We start from the raw sequence: 22,003 nt of genomic DNA, 5'->3' as shown, positions 1-22,003 counted from the left end.
TTCCAGACTTCACTGACATACTAAGTTGACTTAAAGAAGCCTGATCACTTAGAAAAATCTACGAGGCCTGAAGTAGCTTTTTTTTTTTATTTCCCTACTTGAAGTTGTTCTTCATACCAAGCCGGTTTTGGGGGTTTGGGATGTGGGGTTTTTTGCTTGGTTGGTTTATGTTTTGTTTATTTGGTTGTTTTTTTTTAAAGAGTGCCTTTTCTTCCTCTGTGCCTCTTACCTTCAGTATTTCGAAATGGAGTTTTTCTGTAACTTTTTTGCTTTTTTGAGCCTAACCCGCTTTTATAAAACAATATGTGGTGGAAGGATTGGTCCTGAGATAAACTTGTCTGGAAATAGAAATCTTATTTGAGAAAAATAATGTCTTGTGATGGATAAAACTGCAATGTGGGAAATCTGAGCTGTGGTAGTCCTGACCTAGAGCCTTTTTGGTTGCTTAGTTTGAGCATAGATTCCTTCTATTCTGATTGGTTTCTAGAGGCTAGAAATTGGAGCTGCAAAACTTGAAATTAAAGAAATCCCTACTTGGCTTGTACAAACTGACTTTTTTTTCCTCACAAATGTTTTTGGATTAATTTCAGTAATAGTATTCAAAGAATGTGTGTCTTGATACAGGAGCCATCATCACTAAACTTTTTGTCTAAAAGTGTTGCCAAGCCTAGTGCATTTCTCCAAAAACTTTTGTGATCAAGATACATGTTGCTTCTAACTTTGTCCTTTGAAATAGTTTAATTGCCTTTAATGAGAACTTTTTGAAGCATAGTTTGTCAAGACTGGGTGCCAGTTGTGTTGGAGATTTCTTTTACCACAGAAAGGTTTTAGTGAAAATGTTGACCTTAATGTGAGAATTGACTAAATCATCTCTGCCTGTACCTCTTCCTCCAGAACACCATCAGTTGAAATTATTGCACTGTATTATTAAAATTAACCTCATTTTAAATAAGCTTTTCCCTTCAGAGGGTCAGTGGTACAATACCCTGCAACTGTGCAGGTAGAAAGGCTTAGATTGCTGCAGGAAATTATTTCAAGTTTTTATTTGTACAGAGAGATTCTCCATACAAACACATCTTTCTGCTTTGTTCTTCTTTTCCTGCTGGTTTGGTTTTGTGACTGGTGTTCATGTGAATGCTGGTGCCAGCACAAAAAAGGGGAGGAATGAGGGTGAAACCAGCGCCACAGGAGAGAACAACTCCAGTGGTGTTCTGCATCAAATTCAAATCCTTGTGGTCTTACAGGAGCTTATAAGAAGTACTTGTTAATTTTGCTATTACAGCAGTTGCATATGAGATGGTTGAGGCATGAGATAGTTTTTACTTTTTTTTTCTTTCTATTAGAAGAGTTTAGTACTTTCAGCATCGTTGCTTATATCTTTCTCTGCTCCCTCCCTTTAAAGACTGATAGCAGCCTCTTCAGCAATGTTAGATCTCTTTTGGCCTGTGCTTGTTGCAGATGGACCTACTCTCTTGAGATTGATGTTACTCATGGATTCATTGAATATTCTTAGCTTTCTGAGCATATTTCTTTCCCATTACTTCATTTTTTTAAATGGGTATAAAAGGCGTATGGTGATTTTTTTTCAAATTTAAATACATCTATTTCTTTGGTAGTGGTCTGATCTTGTGATCACAAGACTTAGATAAGGAAGCTTTAAATGTTGCTCATAGACTAGTCTAGTAACCATCTCCAATAAAGTACTGGGGTTTTTTGCTGTCCATTTTTCTTAAAGGCAGTGCAATGAATTTAAAGGTAGATTTTCCTATTCTATAATTATTACTCATGCTTGCCAGGAGAGAAATGTTAATGGGAAACTGCTCAGGATTCCTGTGGGAAACTGTTAGGTGATAAACTCAAGACATGAAACTTCAGGGATGTTTAACTTGTCAGATATTATGCAGCAATCCCTGCTTGCTGTATAAAACCGTATGATAAGCTGTGGAGTGTGCGCTGTTCAACTTGGGGTTCATTCCACAGTCTCCCACAGTAGCTCAGTCGTGTGGGGTACCTTTTGCACAGATTGCATGGGAAGTTTTTGTTTTCTCTTTTGCTTTTGTGGGTTGTCTTCACAGAAACCTTATCTGCATATGTACTCTTGGCCTGTGTGAAGTAGTTGTGGCTGGAAATTGGGAGTGTGAAATTGCCTACTTGCAAACCGGCAGCTTGGCTTGGATAGCAAAAGGCAATTCTGAACATATTCAATTCCTTCCTGCTGTCTTCTTTTCACTATTCCTTTCTTCTTGGGCTTGAAAGTTACTTCCTACCAGTATAAAATACCTTGTTTCTCAAACAGAGATTTTTTTCCTTGTTTTTTCCCTCAGGGAAAATACTTTAAACGCTGTTGATAATGTTAAGATTTCACTGTTTGGACCTCTAGTCTCTTTTGTTTCTCATGCTCAGGGTTTGCAAGTAGCTGAAGTCTGTTGTCCATACTGTGTGTAGAAACTGAAATGAGGCAAGTAAAAATTAAGGATTTAAAGACATTGATTCAAACAGAGGAAAACAGTGCGAGCGTGCATGTCTTTTTGTTAGGTTTAGAAAGGTGTTGTTGACTTATGCTAGGATGAACATGGTACCAAAGCTGAGATTTTTTTTCTCAATTTAGAAGACCTTGCATAATTTTTACAGAATTAATCTTGGTTTTATATCTTGATATAATGCAAATACTCTGACTATAACTGGAAGCTCTTTAGGGCCTTTTTCAGATTGCTTGTCTCGTTTGGGAAGAAAGGAACCCAAGCTTTAATTGACATGCCTACGTGATACCACTCCAGCATCTTTGCTTCCCATAGAGGATCTTTCCTAAGTGGATTAGAAATTACCTAGGAAATTACTCTGTTGCTTTCCACTTTTGGACACAGTATCCTGTAAGCAGGAGTTTTATATGGGTTGGCTCTTTCATGTGTTCTGATCTTTTGAACTTTTGGAAGCATTCTTTACCTTTAGGAAAGGTGATGTTTTACATAACCCTATAAATAGTGATATTTCTCTGGATTGTTTCTTCTGCTGGTCAGAATATATTGTTCATCCCTTTTGCTGTTGGCTTTTGTACATATGTTTCCTTGTGTTTTCTGTTTTGGGGAACTTAATGTCGTATGTTCGGCTTTTGTGTGCCACATACTTTCATCTCCTAGAAGATTATAATTCTCCTCTGGGATACTGTATTCAAACTTATACAAGGAAATACAAGTATATCTACAATTCATGGTCATTGCTTCATATGTTTATTTTGTGACTGAAGTTGTAAATGGTTGTAACAAGGCCTGAGTAGTGTTTTTTATAGTGACTTGCAAAACACACAGAAATGCAAGCAAATGTTGGTTCTGTGGCTAAAACTTTGGGTAAAACTCCAAAGCAAAAAACCTCCGAAACAAAAGCCTGATTTGAAGCTGAATACTGTGCAGTTCTTAAAGAGACTCCCAGCACCAAGTAGTATTTATATTAAACTTCAATTAATGTGGTGGTAAGTTGTTCCCATAACATCATTAATATGCTGTACGAATGGATGTTGTGGACTGTGGAGTATGTCATCAAATAACAACTTCATTTCTTCCTGTTTCAGATTAAGGGAAGTTTCAGAGAAGCTGAACAAATATAATTTAAACAGGTAAGGCATTATCACATGCTGCTGTGAATCATTTAGGAACAATTCCTCTTAACAGCAGCAAGAAACAGATGATTGTACTGTAGATGATGTAGCCGTAGAAATCATCAATGCTACTGATACAGAAGTCCAGAAATGCTTCAGGTAACACAGTTCAGATAACACAGGAAGAAAATGGGAGGTTTTCAGTTATGATAAATTATATTCAAATCTTCATTACAAAATGACTTCTTAATATGAGGTATAAACCCTGCTGTTTATTGCTGATCAGATTAAATGAGAACCATCACCTTTTAAGATCTTTTTCCTGCATTTTATGTGCTATGTGCTTCAATTAATGCACACTTAGTCATTTTTGAAAGTTTTTCCTGTCGTTAACCACCACTGTACATTTTTCCATCCATGCCCAACTTGATTTTTTTCCCCCCCCAGACTTCAAAAGTTTTAAAATGCTATAAATTCTCACTTTTTCTTTTCAGCCATCCACCTTTGAATGTATTGGAACAGGCCACTATTAAACAGTGTGTGGTGGGACCAAATCACGCTGCATTTCTTCTGGAGGTAAGTTGCTGAAATCTTCTCAGATAACAAACTTGAAACCATACAGTTAAAATTAGTTATTCTAACATTAAATTGATTAACACTCTTCAGTAACTGAAGACTTATGTTTTAATTTTTTTGGTAAACTTGACTTACATTTCAGTTTTGAACACTTGCTTTTCTTGTTCTAAATACAGGATGGTAGAGTCTGCAGGATTGGTTTTTCAGTTCAACCAGACAGATTGGAATTGGGTAAACCTGAGAATAGTGATGGGTAAGAAATGCTTTTCTTCTAAGATTTTTTTTTTAACTCAGTAAGCAGCTTGGCTGCTTTTCTGTTTTTGTTTTTATTTGTTTGTTTTCAAAGTAGATTTTGGAATGGATACTTTGAGTAGAGACACAGTGGTTATGGTGATGCAGCCAAACAGCCTAGCTTGACAAACTGGTGTAGGAAGAAATAGTATATGTGATTCTGAAAGAAGTGAGACAGGCTCTCTTTAACTTCAAGAAACAAACTCATCCAAAAATAATCCTTAAGAAATAATCTGTGTTAAATTGTTAAGCTTAATGTAGAATCCACTCTGAAAGTGGTCCCATCTGGCAAGGCTCACTTTCTAGACCTGTGGTCCTCGGTCCAGGTAAGTCCCCCTTAACAGGACTAATTAACGGTTCACATTTGAATTTAAATCACTTAATATCAAAGTAGCGTGCTCAGGTTTATGGATAGAACACCTGCTGATTACAATTTGTACATATACACTAAAGGAAAACTTAGCACAGTGGCTAACTCAAATCACTAATTAGCTTAATATGTATTTGCAACTGTGCTATTATGGATTGCCGATGTACGTAAGGTCTGTTAGGCATGCTTTCCACTTTCTTTTTCCAGTGTACCTCTTAATATACAGTTAGATTAGTTTGGAATATTCCCCAAGGGTGTTGCTTAAGCTGGTATGTTACCAGACTAAGTCCCTGAGAATTTCAACCTGGGATTCCAGGTTTTGTTCTTAACCCATTTGGGATTGTTTTGTGACTGATTTACCATCTTTTACTTTCAGTTCAAAGTTGAGCAGTGGCTCAGGGGCAGGAAGGACATCCAGGCCAGGCAGGACTAGTGACTCCCCATGGTTTCTGTCTGGTTCTGAAACTCTGGGCAGACTGGCAGGCAACACCCTTGGGTAAGTTTTGATAGGATTGAGGCTGCAATCTGTTTGTTCCATATTTGAGTATATGTGTATACACATATATAAATTGTATGCAGTATGTATAAGGGAACGTATAATCACAGCAGTTGGGTAGGTAGGGTATAACAAAAAAACCCACTTGATTGACTTGGTTAAAATAACAGACATTGAAGTGACCATTCAGCACATAGGATACGGAGAGATCTTCATGTATGTGTGAAGAATAACCTGCTTTAGGCTGTGTTGTCTTCTTTTGAATGTTTTTTTAGTACCTTGATTTTTGAAAAGCAGTCTATTTCAGAGGGACACTATCAATTTAAACCATGATGGGTTACAAGCATAGAGTGAAATGAGTGCATTTATGCAGGAAGAGCCTTCATTATGTGCTCCATTGTTTTGTGCCTTCCACTCCCTTGCCCCAAGTCATGAGTGGTGTTTTGATAGCTGGGATCCTATACATAGTAATAAGAAAGGAGCATTTGGAAAAGGTTGTTTCTCAGAACCTTTAAAATTGTACTATATGCTAAATATACTGTATAGATCCAGTTTTCTTGTCATTAGACTTAAAATTGATGGTGTCCCTTTTTATAGAAAGGTAAAGTAATCTTCATTCCATAATGACAGTGATCTCTTTGTTACATGTTTTTGTAAGACATGTCCAACTCTGCTGCTTCCTAAGGTTACTAACTGCAGTTAAGGAGAATGCAAATGATTTGTTAAGAGGAAGGAATGACATCCTTCCATTAATTTCCAGAAAATTTGTTGGTTTTTTATTACCAAATAAACTAATTTCATTTGGGCCTTAGTTGCATGAAGAATAACCATCCCTATAAGCTTCCCAAATTTTTTCTGAAATCATTACACATCTGAACCTAAAAATCCATGTGATAAATGTTAAAGACAAACCAGTATTGTCATGTTTAAGAACTTCTTGTGGGATGTGTATCACATTTTTTCCCTTGTTATTCTTAGCTAAGCATAATGTGTTAAAATTGTTTGAATCTTAGAGACCAACCCTGAAGTGTTCCTGATGTCTTCTCTTGAATGTCTCGGAACTAGGTAGTTGGAACATCACTGAACTAGTAGAGTAGCAGTAGGCACTATAACTAGTCTGTTAATTGGAGGGAATAATTGTGTTAATAAATTGAATCTGAAGCCATTCAAATTGTGGGGCCGTTAGAGTAGATAACTGGATTTGGGAAATTGCTAGCATGCTGCTGCACAGTGGAGGGATGTAGTTAACTAGTAGGTGAACAGAAACGAGATGAAAGATTTCTGTACTGTGTTAGTATTTATTTTAGGTTTAGACAGCTTTAATAGCAGTGGCCATGTCCTTATTCTCCTTAACAGGACCAAATTAGGACACATAGGGAATATTTGAATTATTACACAAATAGAAATGGTTTTAACTGTTAGATATCTAAATGATGTCATTGATAGTTTATAACTTAAAGTAGAAAATGCATCTGTAGTATTAATATCTAATATGGAACCTTTTCATTAACCCTACACCTCCCTGCAGAGGGTTGAATTGAGAGTTGCTCTGTAGGTAGAATTTGACTTCCCCTCAGCCCCATTCTTTTCCTCTCAACCACCTTCCCACCTTTAGAACAGTTTAACTAGCTCTTTTTTTTAAAATGTCACATTCTTCTTTGTTGGTTTGTTTTTTTGGGGTTTTTTTTTGGTTTTTTTTTATATTTTCAATAGCATCTTTTTTTTTTTTATTTTTTTTTTAGAACTCTCTTTTTAACTCATGAGACAAGACTTTTCCTAAAGACATCATTGAATTGCTTTCTGTCTTGTCTTGTCATTGTCTGTGTGGTTGCTAGCTAGAATCCTGAAAATGTAGATGTGTCTGACAGGGCCTTGTCTTAAGCAGACATTTGAGTTACTCTGTGGTTGCAGGGTGTTGTTGGGAGGAAAAAGAAAACGCAAATTAAAAAAGGGTGCTAGTAATCAACTGAAGGCATAAAATGCAAGACAAGTGTTCTTACTTAATTAGCTGTTAATAGCTGCTTATAATAGACTTTCAATGTAAATTTATTAGATACTGTTTCAGAGATCATATCTTTATTTTCATGTCTAATTTTAAATTTTTTTCTTGAAAGGAGTTTGAGACTTGAAGTGGTTGATAGAGGAAGGTTCTGCTGATACAGATTATTAAGTAGCAGTAATACCATAGCCAATACCCTTTAAGGTGTATTACAAGATAAAGCTTAGTTAACCTCGAAGAACTAACTAGAGTCTCTTGTCTTTCATGGCAACAGATTATCTTGTCTTAAATCCAGAGCAGATACAATTGACACAGTTCTGTGGTGATAATTGTAATGATGTGGATAGTTGTAATGATGGTGAGATGTCTAGTTTTACAAATCACTGTCTTTTTGTTGCCTTATTTTGATACTGATTCATAGAAATGAAGAAACTGTTCAGTCAGTTCAGGCATGTTTTTGCAATGTATACAGTTGATGTTAATTTCTGCAAAAGGAATAGGTAAAAAGAAGAGTATCTCTTGATAGCTATACATGAGGATCAGAGAACTATGTAGTGTAAGATTTATTTTGCAGTAGATTACTTGATTTTTCCAGTGTAATCTTTACCAATTTCTTAATGTAAATCAAGTATCAGAATCTTTAGAAGACCCACCTAAGTATAGTGGTCTTCTGTCAGAGCCATTGACAGTGAAGTTGCTGCATGTGTGCTTTTATAACAGGAAATTAGCAGATGAGTGTTAGATCTTATGCTACTGCTACTGCTTTTAGAAAATCTGGGAATTCATCCTTTTATGTATTTATGTATGTATACATCCACACAGCTGTATGAGTAGGAAAGAGTGCAAGTTCCAGTTGGAGTCCTGTTCTTTTATTTCTTCTGCATATTTCAGAACTTTATCAGTTTTCCTGGTGTTCTTGTTCTTTCTAGTTTTGAGAGTTACTTTTATATGTTTGTGTATGAAGTCAAGCTGCAGTATTTTTCAGAGGCTATTTATAAGTTATTAATAATAAAACTAAAGACTTACTGAAGTAGGCCCCAAAGTATGCTGTTGTATTAAATAAATAAATATTCTAAATCTTCTAGAAGTCGCTGGAGTTCAGGGGTTGGTGGAAGTGGAGGAGGATCTTCTGGTAGATCATCTGCTGGAGCTCGAGACTCTCGAAGGCAGACCAGAGTTATACGCACAGGACGTGACAGAGGATCTGGGCTGCTGGGGAGTCAACCACAACCAGTGATTCCAGCATCAGTCATTCCAGAGGAACTAATTTCACAGGTATGTGAACTAGAAGCTGCTTGTTGCCAAAAGCTTGGAGAGCTTCTCACAGTGTGTGTACAGGAATGTGTTGTAGTAGTGCCTTTTCTCCAAGGAGTAATGGCATATAATTGAAGAAATTGACTTTCCCTAGCTGACTTGGTTTTATTCTTAAATACATAATGGAAGTGATAGACTTTTGGATTCTAGAATTTTCATTTCCCAGACTTCCCCCAAGACACGTATATGTTTAATGTAGATAAGGAAGGCCATGTTTGGTTGTAGAGGGGAGATTTAGTGAGAAAATCAAATACTTGAGAATAGTATCAAATGTTAAGTTTCTTGAAGGAATGTAATGAAGGAGGGCAGATTGACTTTTTCTTGTTTGATAGAAGGAGTGATCCATTTTAGATGTAAATGAAAGACATTAAACATATTTAATCTCTTTAAAATACTGATAATTTTTCTTCATGTACACCTCTACTTAATTTTTTATAGATGTGACTTTTATGAATACTGGGTATAAATTGCTCTGCTTTTGCCTTTTAATGCATTAAAGCCTGAAGAAGCTGTTAAGTGTGTTAAAACATTTTCCTCCATATTTGAAGAAAAGAATACATTCAAAATATGTGATTAGTTAATTCATTTTAACTATTAGCTTAGAACTAGTTGCTGGTCTACATTCGAAATACAGATATTATTTGCTAGGCCAAAGATAATCTGCTTTGCTTCTTCCCTTGCTGTGATATTTTGCTTTCCCTTTTTTTTCTTTTTTTTTCTTTTTTAAATAGCGTACTTTGTTTACCTTTAAAGCAGAAGGTGTCTAAAACATTTCTGAGGTAACTTTAAAGCAGAGCAATAGGAAAGATCTTCAGAGATGATCTATAAATTCTAGGGTGTCTCAAAAATCTGTAAACTTCTGGCATAGAATGTTATGACAAAAAATTTGCCTTTGTGTGCTGTTAAAACGTCCCAGGTTTTTTTTTGCATGCCAACAGACCATTTTACTTGGTGCCTTATTTTTACTCTGTTGTGAAAATACTCAGTACTTGTTTCTTATGTTCTCTTGTTCGTGATCTTTCAAAACTCTCATCATCTCTGACATTCAGTAGAGGGTAATCTGGGCAAACAAAGTGCTCTGAGTCCTGGGCTTAGTGGAATAAACCAGAGTTTCTCTGTTTTTTTTTAAATTCATTGCCTCTAATGCTTGGAAGGTTTTATCTGCATTTGCACTTTGTTAATAAAAACTTAAATGTTGCAAAAACTGCTGAAGATAAACCTTTCGAAGCAGAATGATGAGAAAAATACGGTCAGTGAGGTGGTTTTGTTTGAAGGGCAGTGGAAAGAGAAACCAGTGTAAAAGACAGGGATTGAGGTGTAGTTTTGACACAGCAGTTGATTGCAAACTCCATTGTTTGACATACTAAGTTTTATAGAAACATACAGAACATTCTCAAAACCCAGACTCCTTATTATTTAAATGCAGCATTAAACATTCCAAGAAGTAGATTCTAAGGTTCCATTGGAAAATTTAGCACCAAAGTTGGAATTCAGTGGCCTGACTGGAACTGAGAGAAGGCTGGGTATCTAGTGCAGGATACTGTGAAAAACTGATAAGAGCCCCTGTGTCTGTATGTCCTATTATCGACTTTTGATTCTTACTAGACTTCTTTTAGAATTAAGCCTTTTCTTATGAATGATGATTGGTGAGCTGAGAATGACCAGTGACCAATTCTACTCTGCTCTTACAGGCACAAGTTGTGTTACAGGGGAAGTCCAGAAGTATTATTATTCGAGAACTCCAACGAACAAATCTTGATGTAAACCTTGCTGTAAATAATTTGTTGAGTCGTGATGATGAAGATGGAGATGATGGGGATGACACAGCAAGTGAATCATATCTTCCTGGAGGTTTGTATCCTGCAACTTTTGATTAAAAAAATGGCATTGCATTCTTATTTTTCTGTATTTAAGTACTGACAGCGAGTTCCGTGCTGTGCCAGGTGTGCAGTGAAGACAATTCTTGCTTATAGGAGCAAAGTCTAAAGATGTACAAAACAAAAGATGGACTGGGATGTCTTGACGGATTAGGATAGCCACTGAAGAATAACTGTTAATACTGTTTGTGGGGGGCATGAAAGTTATATTTTCTTTTAGGATCCCAGGCTTTGTAACACTAGCATTACGTACGTCTATTTTGCTGCTCAACAAGATGCTGAGACTGCTGTGTGGCTTGCTCATAAAAGCTAAATCTAAAACTTTCTAGTGACTTGCATGTTTTTTACTACTAACAAATATTCTTAATATTTATACAAGTTTTTAGAGCAAAAATTATGTTTTTATAAAATCAAAAAGCCTTAGTAGAGGGCAAAACAGTTTACAGTTGTTATAGTTAGATTGAGAATTTATTCTTCATCTCAAATTCCCCTTATAAATGCTGTAGTGTTCTGGCTAGACTGGCAAAATCCTGTAATTGAAGTGCAGCTATTTTTGAAATATTGTCTGTCCCATACAATTGCTTTTTATAGAAGACTTTGAGTCTTCTTTTGCATTGGCTAAATAATTTAGGCAATCTTTTCTTGCTGAATAAACAGATTTGAAAACATAGCAGCCAAATCCAGTGTTGTGTTAGGTGCACTGCATGAAAAGAACACATCTAAACTCTGACTACATTATAGCTTTTTTTCTGTGTGTCAAAATGATGTTTTGATATTTTTCTAATAAATGTTTTTTTGGGGTTTTTTTCTGCTCATCTGGTTCACCAGGAAGGTTCATGGGCTTCGTCCATCTTTATCTTGTCAGTCATGTGATTAGACAAAGGTTATTTTTAATTTCTGCAGTGAAATGAAAATGAAAAAGGTTATTTTTAATTTCTGCATGAAATACAAAAACTTTGTATTTCATTTTGCTTCTTCTAGTTTTAGTTGCATCTGTCAAGCATCTTTATTTTGCTCTAGAATCAAGAATCTTCTGGTGAAAGGGGTGAAAAATCTTCAATCTCCATCTTATTTTTTAGTGATGAGCTTAATAGCATTAGATGGATGCAATGGAGGAAGTAAATTCTCCTAAGTTTCCAAATGTTCAAAGCAGTTCTTAGTCTTAAGCATACCCAAATGCATTCCTCCAGAGCTGGCTTTCAGAAGATAAATCACAGTTAGGAACTTCTACTGTAAATTACTGCTTTTAACCATACTAACCAGCATTCTGCAGCATTAACTGTTCTCTGAGTACCTCTTGAGATCCTAAGGATCAATTAATAGGGACCATCTGACAACCTGTGACTGGTAACTTTCATTTGAAGGTGCCTCCACTACAGTCTGTGAGTCTCATCTATTTGAGATGGGTTAAAGTAGTGTGCAGTTTCACTGTCCTCACTGGATGTCCAGAAAAAAAAATTCTCTTGGTTTAATTTTTAAATCTTCTTCTCTGTTTGGAGTAAACTTCCTGTAAGGGATTGCAATGTCCTAAAATTAGTTTTTCCCCTATATTACCCCATAGAGAAATGGATCTGTTTTTTCCCAGTTTTCATGGGAAAAGAGATGGAAATGATGACTGAAATGACACTTGATCTGTCTTAACTCCAGTCTTCAAAGATGTAATTTCTGGTTTGTAGAATGTGCTGTGCCTTCTCTGTCTGTCCTAAGTTTCATGGGCAAAAATCAGTTTGTTGCACAGAAATGAATTAATTAGGTATCTGAGTGACCAGAGGAAGTCTAGCTGAGGACTTGGCAGTGCTGTCATGACTCTACTATTGATACATTGAGTAGTAAAAATTACCAGCCTTGCTTATGTCACATGACCGTGCAAGCTAGGTTTCAGGAAAACCAAATGGCCAGAGAGAGTTGCCTATAGCTCTTTTTAAAAGTATTTTGCTCTAGAAACTTTGCAGTCTTCTTGCTTTCACTTGTCATCTCATGTCTGGATGCCCCTTTGGAACTATAACATCATAAAAGAAAACCGATAAATGCTGTATGCATTCAATTATTAGGCTTTTTTAATGTTCTGAAAGATTAAGAACTTTTTAAAAATTACGTCAAATTATGCTTTAAAGTTCTTTTATTTTGTTCATTTCAAGCACAAAAAAAGCATGTGACAAGACAGATTTTGACTCTGGACTTCTGAGGCTCTTGCATTTCAATTGAAAGCACGTTAATTTTGTCTTTCTGCCTTCTGCATGTCTGATGCTTTGTGACCCTTACATTTAGGGGTTACTTCTCTAAGCTTTCCAAGACAGACAAACTTTTTTTAAAGCACTTTGCATATGATTTAAAAAATAGTAATAAAATCATTAATAAGCTGAGATACTTTCTAAGTACTTTGAATTTAATAAATTTTTGTTTAATGGATCATAATTTCATTAATGTATCAGTTGTGATGATTCCAGTTAGTACTGTAAAGGTTATGGATCTAACTTTTTTTGAGGTGCCAAAACACATGTTTCAGTTCTTCCTGAATTCTTCAAAATGTCTTAAGTGAAGAGCAGAACTCTGCTTTTCTGTACAGATTGCCATCAACGAATCTCTGTTAAATATTTGGTTTTGGACCCCAGTGTACTTTGATTTTTGGCTTCTCTAATCTAATTCTGTTTCTTTTGTTTTATGATAGTTAGCAGAGAGGAATATGGATTCATTTGTTTCATAACAAATACATAAGGAGAATAAGATAAAAAGATCTATAGAACAAGATCATTTAGCATGGAAAAGACTTGACAACCTCTGTGAGGCTCATATCAAGTTGTAATAGAGGGTTCTTCTGGGCTTTATGTTCTGTTAATATTCTGAATAGAGATGCTATAGATGTTAAAATGTTTTGTTGTTTGTGTAGTTCAGATGAGTGCATATTTGCTCAGTAACTTCTGCATGGTGCAGTGCGTTCTCACTAGTGGGACTTGTGAAACGTGGGTTTGACAACATCCAGGCTGCTTTGCAGAGAGGAGAGATGGGCTGGTGTCGCAGCAGGACTTACTGTGCTGGCTTCCAGTGAGGGGAGATGGGAACTGCAGCATAGTGTAGGATCAGCTCAGTGGTTTGCCTTTGGGGAAAACAATTAGATAATGGGGTTGGGTTTTTTTTCTGGTTTTGTTGTTGTGGTTTTGTTTTCTTTGTTGTTGGGTTGTTTTTTTTCCTCTGTTTTTGTGAACTTCAAGTTGGGTAATATTTTGAATAACTATTATCTTATCAAGAATGAATTCTGGAGTTCTGTTTTAGTCTAGTTTCCTAGGAAACCAAAACAAATGTTTCTCTCCCTTCACTGTCACAGTTTTGCCAGTTTAATCCAAACTCGAAAGAGGAGGAGGTACTGAACACATTGAATCCTTGAATATTTCATAAAAGTGTGCAGCTGAGAAGAGGGGAGAGAACTTACGATTGGCCCTTAAGGGAAAAGGTTTAAAGTGAGCTCTACTTGAGATCAGAATTGATCTAAGCAATGCCTTCAGTTAATGAATCCAGTGATGATGCTATTTGAATTGCTGCTTATGTGCATACTGAAAACCAGGGGGTTTTATTGATGGGTTTTTTTGGTGTGGGTATTTTGTTTTGTTTTGTTTCTTTCCTCTGAACTGGATATCCTTTTCCTTCTAATTTTCTGTGGTATTTAGTAGTGAATCATGGGTATTTTCTTACGAAAATAGGTTCATCAGAAGTATCACATCTAGATGTGAAGGGAGCAGTCTGATTCTGGTCTCACACAGCACAATGAATGATATAATCCCATGGGTTTTGTCTGAAGAGCAGGAAAATAAAGTCATAGAGAATGTTTTTTGGGGGTTTTTTTTGGTTTTGGTTTTGTTTTTTTTTCTTTTTAAACTCCGAATTCTTAAACTGGATGTAGCCTTGCAGTATCTGTGTTTTCACAGCGCTAAAAAAATTCCAGTGATGTTTGAAGGGGAGTGGATTTGGCTCCTATCCCTACTGGTTTTAGCACCTTTCTTTGCTGATATAGAAAATGGAAGAAGGGGGATCTCTTTCAGAAATACTGGAAGAAAATTAAAATCTGGTTTGAAGCTGAAATAAGAGGGTAAGAAAAGGCTTAATTTCGTTACTCATCTTAATGCGTATTTAGCCCAAACCCACATAGTTTTGGTTCTTACGTCTGATAGCTTGAATTTTTACTTTCTTTTTTTTTGGAAACACAACTAAACTCAAGATGCCTGACATGGTGGAAGGTGTGTGTGTGTCACAAGTTAGTGTGTGTTTTCTGTCAAGAGGATTTCTCACTTAGCTTACTTTAAAAAAAAGAATCCAGTATTGTCCATTCTGAATGAGGGTGGAGAGTTCTTTTCTGTACTGGGCAATTTGGTTCCTAGAAAGAGATCAAAGTTCTTTGCAGTTTTTTTCCTGGATACTGAGCAAAAGATATCGGAACTAGTTGCTAGACTATGGAGGGGTTGGAGCTTACCTAGGAAAAGATGGTTGTGGTGATTGTGGGAGGAGGGAAGAGGGAGCAGTATGTCAGTATTGGGAAATACAACAGAATCTCATCTGTGTTGACAGCTCTGAAAGTCTGTTACTTACGAGTTGACACTGAAGGTGAGCTGTACTGCAGCTTTATCATTGTGAAAAGCGAGTAGCAGGCAGGGTAAGGGTACTCTGAGTGATCTGAATTGTTTTAGATAGAGCCTGTTTGCCAGGCATGGCAAATTCATGTGAATTTTTTTTCTAAGATTTCCAAGCAGTTTGCCATGGATGGCTTCCTGAAGTGTGCCGCGTGAACTATGGGGTCCCAAATGGTGTCCTTTTAGAAGCATGGTCTACACCTGAGCGGGTTACTTAATTAATGCAAAAAGTGTTCATGTAGGTCTTGCCTTGAAATCGAGTGTGCTCACAGGTTACAGTGCTGTTTTTCTGTGGACAGTCAGTGGTATGTGTTACATTTCCTTGTAGATGAGAGTTTAGAAATACAAGGATGAATATTCTGATGTTCAGGGATGTGAAAGTCTTAAGTGAATTAATACCAGCTCTAAGAGCAGATTTATGGCTCCTTTTCAGTTTTTTGATACCCTCTACTTTGTGTTCCTCCCTCCATTTCATTCCAGATGCTGAGAAAAAGACCCATAATAATCAGTTCCTGCTGTTAAGAATGCTTGTTTTCTAGTCACTATTTTGTTTTATGCTTGTGAGATAAAGGCTGAGAACTGGATTTGCAGAAATTCTGTGTGCTCCTTCCATGTTTCCTTAAGAGGGTTTGTGTATAGCCTCACATGAGCTTCCTGGGTGGTTTAAGCAGATGCGGTTGTCCTGCTGCCAGAAGGCACTATCCTGCCATTCCCTTGCATGGGGGTGAGGTTTGTGTGCCTGTATGGGCTAGTGAAACCTAATTCGGGAAGCCTAATTTCTTTTTTTTGTTTGTTTTAAGTCAGATTTGCTTGAAAGTTTGGGAAGGGCAAGAACTATCTCCTTTGGCAGCAAGCAGTAGGGTCTGGTCAGCTTTGCAGAATGTGGTGAGGCTTCACCTTTGGGGCTCTGGTTACTCCATTATGTCAGTCTGAAGATCCATTCCCACATTACTTCTATACCCAGTGAACTTCTCTTTCAAGCCAGGTGAATGCACTAGTTGTAGATTTAGAAATCCCCCCTTGTCCCAAGAAGGTGCCTGCCACAGGGATGAAGGAGGGAAGTACGACTGCCCTTTTGTAGCAAGATGGTGGTCAGGTTCAGTTGTACTGCCAGTCCATATTGCTGGACTTCAGTAAGTCACATGAATTTCCAGTAGCCTCTTTTGTGTGTGGATAGAAGCTGTAGTTTAGTTAACGGAAGGAGATTGTTTTGCATTTTAATGATGATCATTACTTCAGGGAAACTCAAGTTTTCTAACATAGAAGGTAGGGCAATCACAGTATTTAATTTAAGTTCAACTTCTGGGTTTGGTTGGGTCTTTTTTTTCAAACTGCATTGTATTAAAACATTATGCTTTTCCCAGGTAACTGTTGTTGTTGTTCATGTAGCTACCATTTAAAGCTTTGTACTGAGAGCTGCAAGTTACTAGCTTGTGAATTAAATGAGTACCTCATTCTCTGAGAGAAACATTCCATGGAGAAATGTACAGTCTTTGGCATCAAAGACGTGGCTGTGCGAAGGCCGCCCTTCTCCGTCAGCTCTGTCCTCCCTTCATTCTAGGTCATCTTGGGAGTTCTGCATTACGTGCATGACTGTGTGTGCACATGAGTGTATATGTCTCTTATCTTATTTTAGTGCTTTGTTCTTTCAAGTGACAGTCAAAAGTTTGAATTTCTGGGATATAGAACAATATGTTTTGGGAAAGTCTTGTTTGGGAAATGTGGTTAGATAAGTGACAGAGCAGTTCTTGCAGGGAAACTGGTTTTGTTCACTAGTTCACCAAGCTTGATTGTAAATGTGGTTGCATAGGAGGCACATGAGTTTGCACTGGTGAATCTGAAGAGCAGAAATTCAATTAATAGATAGGATTTTTTTGTTTTGATATTTGTTTAGTTGATGGTCTCTCTAGCTGATGTTTTAAGTAGCTGATTATTCACTTAAGACCCTTGTCTCCTCTTATAGAGGATCTTATGTCTCTTCTGGATGCTGACATACATTCTGCTCACCCAAGTGTCATTATTGATGCTGATGCTATGTTTTCAGAAGATATTAGTTACTTTGGTTATCCATCCTTTCGGCGCTCATCACTTTCCAGGCTAGGCTCATCCAGAGGTAATTTTGCACCTTTTTTCTTTGTAATAAGTAGTTTGCTGTGGAAAAAGCTAGTGATAGTACACACTGGTGGTTTAGATGCTGATTTAATGTGAAAGTAGACTGTGATATGTTGTCAAATACAGAGTAGACAAGTAGATTGTTACTCATCAAAATTATTAATGAATTCTGACTATTAGCAGGTAAGTTCTGCAAGAACATTGGTCATCATGTGTTTTAAATCTAATTGTTGATCATTGGTGTTGCAAGGTGTTACAAAATTTTTGCATGTTAAGTTTATTTTAAGCCGTAGTGTATGTACCTACTAATACATAGATTGCATTCCAAATATTTAATTTGGCTCAAAAATTAGTAATAATCGATGACATGCAGCATTCTTAATACTTTTTTTTTTTTCTTCTTTCTTTCTTTTGGGTTGCTCTTTGTACACTGTTCTTCACATTTCCTTAGTTGTTCCATGACAGAAGTTAACTTCATGGAATGAGGAACTTTAGATGATAAAGAGGGAGAACAAATCTAAATTTTACTTTCTGGAAGTGTTTTTATAGTTGGATAAGGAGAACTATTGGCAGGTGATAAAAAAAGCTCCTTGAGCAGTGTTAGGGCATTTTTTCTTTTAAGCATTATACACTTAAAAGATTTATAACAGACCATGCAGCAATTTCCTGTCTTTTTGAAGCTGTTGCCACAAATGCCTAGGGTATTTCCAAACTGTTAATCCAACCTCTGGTGTGATTGTTTATTTAGTACAGCTTTGTTGCCTTTCATGAACATGTTTTATATATTAATTGCTGAACATGTAAGTTCCTGTTACAAAATTATTAGTCAGGGGTCAGTGTGATGTTTGCTAGAAAGTAAGTACAGTACTTATGTGAAATACATCTGTAAGACAGACTGTCGTGTTTGGCTTATGTAAAAGCTCTCCCATTTGTCTAATACAGCAAAAAGCCCAAGACTTGGCATAATCCATTGACACTATGATATAATAATGCAGTCATCTCGTATATGTAATTTCAGTTGATTTTTGTGAGCATAAGTGAGGTACTTCATAGGTTAAATGCATTTATGTGCATGTGCGAATATTAAGCATCTGACATAACTCCTTCTAAATTCCTCCTTTTTTTTCCTTTTCTAAGGTTATTCTATATAAGACGTTACCACGAATTTTATAATCCTTATTTTCCATGCATAGTTGACTCGTGGAAAGTTAGTTTGATTACCTGATTTAAAAAATTTTTCTGCATGAGCGAACTGCAGAGTACTGGCTTTAGACAGTTTATAGGCCAATTGGAGGGGAAGCATTTTGGTAAGGAACATTTTCTATGAGGATCCTTTTAAAAACCTGTCTGACTCTTGAAAAGTTTTCATTTGATCTACTCAAAGCAGATACGCTTTAATTTACTAAATCCAGTCCTATTAAATCCTGGAATATTGCTTTAAACAAAAGGGGTTGGATTATCAAACATGTATGAGAGCTTTTTTTAATGCTTGCTTTCTTTAACCTTTTCAAATTACTGTTTTTCTGGGAAAGTTGTTACGAAACTCTCTAATAAAAACTCTTTTTTGGTTTGCATAAAGATATCTGACAGACTATATAGACTTAAGATTCTGTTATTATTGTAACTACATTGATAAAACCACGGAACTGTGCATATTGTACTAGAAAACTTTAAATAGCAATGTAAAATGTATTTGGCCTCTTACGATGTAAGTGAAATTGCTCTAGCATTTTTTCATAGTGCACAAAACTGTAAGCCTTTATTTCTAGCTTATTTTATGTTTAGTAATTCTAAAGTACATATTTTGAAAGAGTTAATATATTGAATGTTGCATGTCAGGACTATATTTTTAATCTGTGTGAGTAGATTTAACTGCTGTTAGTTGCATCCTGAAGGGTCTTTACTAGAGAGTGGCTTACTTTTATCCCACTGGTGTGACCCAATTGCATACCAGTTCTCCTTCTTCCCTTAGAGAGAGACTCTGAGCTGTTGCGTGAACGTGAGTCCGTTTTACGTTTGCGTGAACGAAGGTGGCTTGATGGAGCCTCATTTGATAATGAAAGAGGCTCAACAAGTAAGGAAGGGGAACCAAACCTGGACAAGAAGAATACACCTGTTCAAAGTCCTGTTTCTTTAGGAGAAGACTTGCAGTGGTGGCCAGATAAGGTATGGAATTTTTTTAATCTATTATTTGCATGCTGTGCAACAGATCTGGGTTTTTTTCCCAAATAAATACTGTGTGTTTCCTTTTTGACTATCACATCTTAGTTTTGTGAGATAAGGTAATAAATCATATTCCTTATTATGCACGTAAGTTATACATAATTAATTACATCCTTATAGCTGCACTTCTGTTACTACTGTTTTAATTTTCTTCTCGGTGTATTTTCAAGACACTGCTGTAGACCAGAAGGCTTGGGGTTTTTTTTCTTCTTTCTTTCATTTACTTGGGTGCTCAAAGCATTTAATTGGCAGTAGGAAATTCATGAAACAATCTAAGTATACTTCATCAAGGAAACATTTTTTGATAAGCATTATTATTCCTAGAGATACTTTCAGTTTGAATGGGTTGGGCTTTTAAACTACAATGGTAAAAATTGGCATTTATTTGCAGTTGTGTTTTGAGTTGATCAGTAACTTGGTTGCTCCTTCAAAATCCTTTGGCTTTGATTAGCTGGTTTTCTTTGTAACCTTAATTCCATTTTCAAGGCAAGAAGTAATTACCACAGGAGATAAAAGTAGTAGAAAAACCAGCCGTATGTTGCTAATTGAATATCTGTAGTCATTGCCTTTATGGATTACCTATATGTTTGGGGAGATGACTTTTAAAAAACCTAAATAAAATAAAACCCAAACCAACCAACCAAACCAAAAAGCTTCCTAAGAATGGAAGGATCATCTATGTTTATTAGACCAAATTTTATGGACTTGATCTGGTGTTCCCATTTCTGTCTGTCTGCAGGATCTGTGAGGTTGCTTTTTTGATCTGTCACACTTCCTTTTTCTGTGTCTCTGTTCATTTCAGACTAAATCTAGATAGCTTGAGAAGGGAGGTGAATATAGAGGCTTATTTCGGCTTACAGCAGCATGACTATAGATGCTATTGCCTTCTTTTGGGCATTTAAACTGAGAAATTAAGAGACCTAAAAAGAATGTTTGTCTAATAGTTGCTCTCTACCAGATCTTTCGTGTTTAAACTGTTTTTTGTTTGTTTGTTTTTGGATTTGTTGTTGGTTTGGTTTTGTTTTGTTTTTCCTCATCTAGTAGCATTGAACTTCTCTGTCAGTGAAAGTTGGCAGCTTTTGTCCCGCTAGCTTAGAATGAGAAAATCTAGCTTGGGTAGAGAGACATTTCAGGAATTTAACATCAAAGAATAAACGTAGTTTAGATTTGGGATATTGACTCATCATCTGTGTTTTGGTAATGTTACTATGGCCATTATTACTGGTGTGGGTTTTTTTTTTAAAAATTTTGCTGTGATATCTAACTGTATGCCTGTGCAGTTTATATATGCTGAACTGCTTCCCACTTACCTGTTTGCATATGCACTCTTATAAACCCTAGCTTCTGGGCTTCTAGTTAAATGAAGGTGTCTTACTGGAAGGGCCTTCCATTTTTATCCAAAAGTAATTAAACTTTCCATCATTTCCTTCAGCTGAACATTGATAAGAAATGGTTCTGTGTCTTTCTTACTATAGCCCCAGTATGAATTTTTTAGTATTTTCCAACAGAAATTCTTCAAGGTGAAAATCCTGAGGGAGATGGTTTAGCCGAGAGGTCAGTTCAGATGTTTCTTCCATTTTGGAAAACAGGAAGGAGGTCTTGAAATGTTAAGCTAGGGGCAAGTTAAAGCACACAATAAACCACTACAAAAGAACCAGTCATGTTTGCAAATATTTGTCCTTCATTTTTCATTATTTTGACCTTTAGCATTTGAGGCAGAACTGTAGTAGGCTGTGATAAGGGTGGTTAACTTTTGTTTGTGGGTGGTGAAGTACTGACCTGAGAGGCATGTGTGAAACATTTGGAAAGCTGATAGTGTTCCCAAATGCATCAGTTTCACCCACAATCTGAGACTGATGGTGTATAGACATATTGCACAGGTACTTGGTTTTCTCCACCAAATAAATGTCATCAACTGCTCAGGAATCCAAGTCAATGAGTACATTCTTCTGCTATTTCGAGTCTTGTTGCACTAGTAGTGCTATCAGTCTACAGTTGCTCTGTGTCAGCCTTGTGCCATGTGTATCAGAGCCACGCTGTAGTAATGGCAAGTATGGCTGGTTTTTCCCTGCTTGACTGTAATGAGGCGCAAACCAAGCCTTTAGTTTTTTCAAGTAGGTGTGTTCTGCTTAGCTATTGAGATACTAAGAATTTGTCAGTGGTCTGCATCATCTTCAAGTGTGTTAATTTCTCTGGTCTGAAATCAAAATTTGTAGTTGAACAGGAGTCTCAGGTTTACAGAAGCAGAGCTGTTGTGTTGTTCCTGCATCTTTGGGCAGTTGATTGAATGGCCCTGTGGAGGTGAATGTAGCATTGATCCTGGAGCACTTAGGTCACAACTGCTAATATTTTGATGGAAGGGAGAGAAAAGTTTTGATTGGTAGGTCTCTCTAATACTCAGCTTCTGGTACAAAGCTGCTTGTTTATAAAAAATATGTTGGCAAGATGAAAAGTCATAATGAGAGTGTCTTGGAGCAAAAATTAATTGCTTTCCATACTTAACTCTGAGGCATTAGGCCAGATAACTTCTGAAG

The 22,003-nt window shown here is 36.5% G+C and overlaps 1 protein-coding gene across 10 annotated transcripts in view; it reads left to right on the top strand.

The window, feature by feature from the left end:
• UBR5 (ubiquitin protein ligase E3 component n-recognin 5) overlaps positions 1–22,003 on the top strand; it is an 81,217-nt gene that overhangs the window by 14,081 nt on the left and 45,133 nt on the right. For 6 of the 10 annotated variants that reach the window (XR_007200086.1, XM_048287228.1, XM_048287224.1 and 3 more), the window contains exons 2-9: positions 3,566–3,610; positions 4,087–4,168; positions 4,345–4,421; positions 5,206–5,325; positions 8,410–8,599; positions 10,330–10,489; positions 17,098–17,247; positions 19,201–19,412. Coding sequence is in view for 9 of the 10 variants with exons in the window: in XM_048287228.1 (XP_048143185.1) it covers positions 3,566–3,610; positions 4,087–4,168; positions 4,345–4,421; positions 5,206–5,325; positions 8,410–8,599; positions 10,330–10,489; positions 17,098–17,247; positions 19,201–19,412 (1,036 nt within the window). In the remaining variant the exon portion in view is untranslated. Of the gene's footprint in view, positions 1–3,565; positions 3,611–4,086; positions 4,169–4,344; positions 4,422–5,205; positions 5,326–8,409; positions 8,600–10,329; positions 10,490–14,515; positions 14,597–17,097; positions 17,248–19,200; positions 19,413–22,003 lie in introns of those variants that run through there. The other 4 variants (XM_048287226.1, XM_048287229.1, XM_048287230.1 and 1 more) reach the window with 3 other exon arrangements.

This window comes from Corvus hawaiiensis, chromosome 26 (genome assembly GCF_020740725.1).
Source record: "Corvus hawaiiensis isolate bCorHaw1 chromosome 26, bCorHaw1.pri.cur, whole genome shotgun sequence".
Lineage (NCBI taxonomy): Eukaryota > Metazoa > Chordata > Aves > Passeriformes > Corvidae > Corvus > Corvus hawaiiensis.
The sequence above is the reverse complement of the archived record's forward strand: the minus strand, read 5'-3'. Positions and strand labels throughout refer to the sequence as shown.